We start from the raw sequence: 4,999 nt of genomic DNA, 5'->3' as shown, positions 1-4,999 counted from the left end.
CTGTGCTGTTGGCGAGCGGCTGGATGGGCGCCGGGCAGGCTCAGTGGCGTGCTTTGCGCTTGGACGGTCTGCCGGTCTCCGGCGGCGAAGCGAGTGGAGAGCTTCGGTGGTCTCATGGCCTCCGAGGGTGGCGGCATTTCTTCGCGGTGGAGCGGTGTGGTCATTTGGCGTACATGACTTGGCAGCATGGTGAGCGCAGGGTGGGGGTGGGTGGGCGCCAGGTGTGTTGTTGCGGTGGAGTAGCATCGTCGGCGGCATGGGTAGTTGGGTGCGCAAAGCGGATGAGACAGTTACGCGCGGGGCGCCAGTAGTGGCGGTCACAGGGAGCTGTGGTTGCCAGAGGGTGTGATGCGGATACATGCCAACTGCGTGTACATGCAGGTGCGCGGAAGGACACCCGGCAGGAGCGAGGGGCATTTGGAGCGCAGGCGCTGCTGGTGCTGCAGGCGGCTCCTCTGCTGCTGCTGGGGAGCTTGTGCGCGTTGTTAGGCGGTGCGGCAGCACGCGTGGCGACGGTGCTGCTGCTGCTGCTGCGCACGGCAGCAACGCGCAGCGGATTGAGCAGCGCAGCTGCTTGGGCATGGGCGGGATGGGGGTTGATGACGGCGGGGCATCGGCAGCCGCTGTGGCGGGCGCTGGCGTCGCTGTGGCAGCAGTGGAGGCGCTGGCACATGCTTGCAGGACGGGACAGTGGTGGGCGCATTTCCATTCGCGTGTACAGCCAGCGCGTGTGGTGGGCAGCCCTGGGTCATGTGCACCGCACCGTGCCGGCCCTGGCGTGGGATGCACTCGTACTGGGTTTGGGTGCCGGCGCGGCGGTCGCCGGCGCCGTGGCATGGGCTGGAGCGCGTGTAGAGCTGGAGCTACCCTGGCACCTGGCCTGGGTCCGGATGGTTGCGGGCGAGCTGCTGCAGCCTAGCTTGCACACGCTGCTGAGTGCACATGTGAGCAGGCTCTTCAACGACACCCGTGCGTGGCCCAGCTCAGGCGCCAACGCAGCAGCAGTGGTGTGGCACGTGGGGATGTGCCCTGCTGTGTTTCAGGCAGTGGTGGGTATGCTATGGTGTAGGTGGCGGCGGCCGCGGCGGCGCTCAGGCAGAATGCAAGTGTTTGTGCGCACACTGAGCGGCAAGACGGGCGTTGTCAGCGTGCTGCCATGCGACCCAGCGGCTGTGCTGCTGCTATCGACTGCGGCAAACGAAGGCGTGCCGCCGGTTCTCCTGCGACTGCTGTGGCGTAGCCGGCGTGTGCGCTTGCATCGCAGCTTTGCGGCGCAGGGCATTTTGCCAGGCAGCACAGTGTTTGTGACCAGCGTGCTGTATGGCGGCGTTGGGTTCACAGAGGCGGAAGTGCGGCGCGTGTGCGACGCTGTGGAGAAGCTCGCGCGCAGGGACGCGGGTGCATGCGCGCGCATGGAGGCTGGGCAGTGGGAGCCGCTTGTGCAAGTGCTTGCGCATCAGAGCACTGCCTCGCCAGCAGTAGTGGAGGCCGTACTCCGCGAGCGTGCGGCGACAATTCGAGCGGCAGTGGCGGTGGCAGGTATCACGCATCGCATGTTCGCTGCACGCACTGCAAAGCAGCAGGCTGCGCGAGCAGCGGCGGCCGGGTCGGTAGCAGGCAGCGTACAGGCGAGTGCGGGTGGAGCGCCAGGCACCTCAGCTGTAGGAGCGTCGCCTGCTGCCGGGACCGGGCCTGGGTCAGCAGGTGCAGCGGCGAGCCGCTATTCGGGCGCAGCTGGGGCGCCTTCAGCAGCCCAGCACAAAGTGATAGCAGCGCCGGGGGCTAGGCTGGCCAGCGTGCCGCAGCAGCCGCGCACGGTCCGGCAGCGCGCGCAGGCGGAGGCGTTCAAATCGATGATGGGGCAAGGGCTGGATGAGGGTAGCCGTGCTCATGCCGCTGCACAGACTTGCACGTTCACCAGGCCCGAGCCGCCTGCGCCACCGGCACCAGCGGCACGGGAGGGGCAGCCGCAGGGGCGTTATGTCACAGATGTCATTGATGGCATCGTGGGCGTGCTGCGGCAGCACCGGGATCTAGCCAGCATCTTGCACCGCAAAGAGATGAACATGCTGCTGCCGGGTGAGTTGAAGCAGCTTGCCGAGGCGCTGCAGCAGCAGCTGCCGGAGAAGCTGCGCAGCAGCTCAGTGCATGGGATGGAGACGTGGCTGCATCACCACGTGGACGAGATCGAGCTCGCGCTAGCAGGCGTGCCAAACCCCGATGCGGTGGCAGCAGCTGCCGGTGTGGGCGGAGCAGCCATGCCGTGGGAGGTGCAGCTGGGCTTGCAGCGTGTTGCGGAGATGATGGGGCTGGCCTCCGACGCGGAGAAGCAGCCGGCAGCGGAGGCGTGGCAGGAGCGGCAATGGCACACGCTAACAGATTGCATCAGTGCTACGCGCGCTGCAGCCAGGGTCGCAGGAGACACCGCGGGGGCTGCAGGAGCGGCCGTCAGCACAGGCGGCGCGCAGACCGCCGCTGGTGGCGTGCCTGACATCGCAACGTCACGCTTGTGTGACGATGCCGCTGCAGCACAGGCGATGCGCCAGCAGATGGCCGCGGAGTTGCCGACGCAGCCGTGTTGCGTATGCGGTCGCCGCCGGCGTCAGCGCGATGTTCATTGGCATCGTGTCTCGGGATTGCGGGAGTGGCTCGACGAGCAGCTTAGCGTGATGCTGCCGGGCACAGCAGAGGCGCCGCGGGATGGCAACACGCTGTGGGCTCCGCCGACATCGGCCGAAGCTGTGGCGTTGCTGGCGGGTGCCACGGGCGCTGCGTCAATGCCAGGTGAGCAGAGGCGATTAGGGCAGGGGCCCACTCGGATGCACTGCAGTGACGGTGGGAATGGGAATACAAGCAGGAATGTACCGCCGCGTGGTGGCTAGCAGGTGCCTGGCATTGTGCACGTGTAGCGTGACGAGCACGAAATCACACTGACATGCATGTAATTGATGCTTTGCCCGGCGTACAGAAATTACGGAGCGCGTGATGCGCGAGGGCCCAGCCTCAGGGCGCACGGTGTATCGGCTGCAGGCGCATCCTGCGGCGGGCACAGTGCAGCTGGCCGCAGATGGCGATCACCAGCTGCGTGTGTGTGTCGATTGCATGCGGGCGCACCAGCATGGGCATCTGCCCCCACTGTCGTACGCGTGCGTTGACAATGGGTTGCGGCCCAGCCACCTACCGCAGCTCACGGTGATGGAGGAGCGGCTGGTGGCAGTGTGGCGGCCGCTCCGTAACCTGATGGTGTGTCGGCCGCCAGCAGCGGGCGGCGGGCCGGGGCATTGGGAGATGCGCGCGCACGTGATTGCGTTCAAGGCGCCGGAGCCGCAGCAGCTGGCAGCGGTATTCCCGTGCAGCCTGGCGCGCGTGCCTGAGTGCATAACAGTGGTGTTTGTGAGCCCGGCACAGACGTACCAGCAGCTGGAGGCGTTGGCGCGCCGCGTGCCCGCGCTGATGGTGCGGGGCAAAGTCGTCGCGGCCTGGGCGCGGCACTTGGCAGCTCTGTATCCCAGCGCGCGCCTGGACGAGGCGGCCGTGCAGGAGTGGGAGCGGCAGCCGCCAACAGCGGTAGCGGATACTCTCGCGCGGCGCGCCGTCTGCACGCAAACCCAAGGCGAGGCATCGGCGCTGCTGCGGACTTTGCGGGCGGAACAGGAGGGGTATGCGCGCGCGCGGTACGGTACTGCAGAGGAAGCTGCAGCTAGAGGGGCGAGTACAGCAATGGCGGTGGCCGTCAACAGCGACAGCAGCAGCGGCTCGGACAGCGAGGCCATCATTGTGCAGCAGTCGCTTGCACGGCCGAGCCGGAAGCGGTCCAGGTTGCTGTCTGCCGCGCACATGCAGCGGCTGCTGTGTGGGCTGGATCGCGACGCGAGCGTGGCGGTGCGGCAGTTGCTTCTGGCCCACAACTTCAAGGCTGCTGCTACAAAGCTGCTCCGCCACCACGGCGGCGCACCAACCAAGGAGGCGGTGACGCAGATGCAGGTGCAGCTGCAAACGCAGCATTGTAATTACGAGCAGGTGCGCGGTGCGGTCGAGGCGCCTGGCGGGGTGGGGATTGGGTGTGGCAGGAGTAGGAGGTCCCCGCGGCCGGCGGGGAGAGGATTGAGTCAGGGGTGGAACGGTGTGGGCATGGGCAGCACCAGTAGAGCAGAGGCGGGCACATGGGTGGAAACGCGGCTACAAGTAGGGCTTCAAGTATGCGCGTGTGTGCATGTGCAGGTGTTAACGGACCACGAACGAGCGCTCATAGCTGAGGTGAGGCGGTGGGGTGCTTCTCGTCAAGCAACACTGCATCGCATGTGGCATCTCTGTGGCGCCAGGCGTTCAGTGCTGACGTGAGGCCCTGTGTGTATGCGTGGTGGATGCTTTGCGTGCAGGCGAATGCGAGTGGCAGCACGCGCCCGCTGTCACGCCCGCCGGCGGGCGCACCGCTGCCGCCAGGCAGCTTGTTCGTGGTGCACGAGCCGCAGGCACTGTCGCCGGTGCAACGGGAGCACGGTGGGCGACGGCCGCAGTCTCTTCCAGCACTGCCTGCAGAAGCCGCACAGCGTGCAGGCGCAGCAGCACCAGCAGCGGCGGCGGCAGGGGCGGAGGTGGCGGCAGCATTCAGCAGCTGCGGTCAGAACGTGACACATATGCAGGGCATAGACGACGTTGACTTGTCGCCAACGCCAGCAGATTCGCCGGCGTTGCGCGCGGTGTTTGAGGACGCCTGCGCCGACGAGCGCGCCCTGCAGCTGCTGCTGGACGGATGGCCACTCGCATCATGCACGGAGCAGGCCCCGCAGTCGGACTATCAGCCGGAGTGGCCACTGCGCGTGCACGTGAATCGGTTTCCTAACGGCACGGGCGCATGCCCGGCCGGCATGCAGATGCTCAGCTGGATCCAGCTGCAGCTGCAGCGATGGTACCCACCAGCGCCGGACGGCACCGAAGACTGCAGCGCCCAGGCACCACACTTCATTCTGGACATGTTTGACGCGTGGCAGCGGCACAC

The 4,999-nt window shown here is 67.0% G+C and overlaps 2 protein-coding genes across 2 annotated transcripts in view; both read left to right on the top strand.

Moving 5' to 3' along the window:
• The window catches only part of CHLRE_09g403404v5 (uncharacterized protein), a 2,830-nt gene extending 1,857 nt beyond the window's left edge, over positions 1-973 (top strand). The window contains exons 3-4 of the mRNA XM_043066115.1: positions 1-189; positions 382-973. The exon at positions 1-189 is cut by the window's left edge and continues 428 nt beyond it. The gene's annotated coding sequence lies outside the window, so the exon portion shown is untranslated. The remainder of the gene's footprint in view (positions 190-381) is intronic.
• An 84-nt stretch (positions 974-1,057) lies between these two features.
• The window catches only part of CHLRE_09g403367v5 (uncharacterized protein), a 12,146-nt gene continuing 8,204 nt past the window's right edge, over positions 1,058-4,999 (top strand). The window contains exons 1-4 of the mRNA XM_043066113.1: positions 1,058-2,784; positions 2,969-4,020; positions 4,222-4,257; positions 4,380-4,952. Of these exons, the coding sequence (XP_042921448.1) occupies positions 1,101-2,784; positions 2,969-4,020; positions 4,222-4,257; positions 4,380-4,952 (3,345 nt within the window). The 5' untranslated portion in view covers positions 1,058-1,100. The remainder of the gene's footprint in view (positions 2,785-2,968; positions 4,021-4,221; positions 4,258-4,379; positions 4,953-4,999) is intronic.

The sequence above is a fragment of the Chlamydomonas reinhardtii genome, chromosome 9, assembly GCF_000002595.2.
Source record: "Chlamydomonas reinhardtii strain CC-503 cw92 mt+ chromosome 9, whole genome shotgun sequence".
Lineage (NCBI taxonomy): Eukaryota > Viridiplantae > Chlorophyta > Chlorophyceae > Chlamydomonadales > Chlamydomonadaceae > Chlamydomonas > Chlamydomonas reinhardtii.
This window is presented reverse-complemented; position numbering and strand designations above follow the sequence as displayed.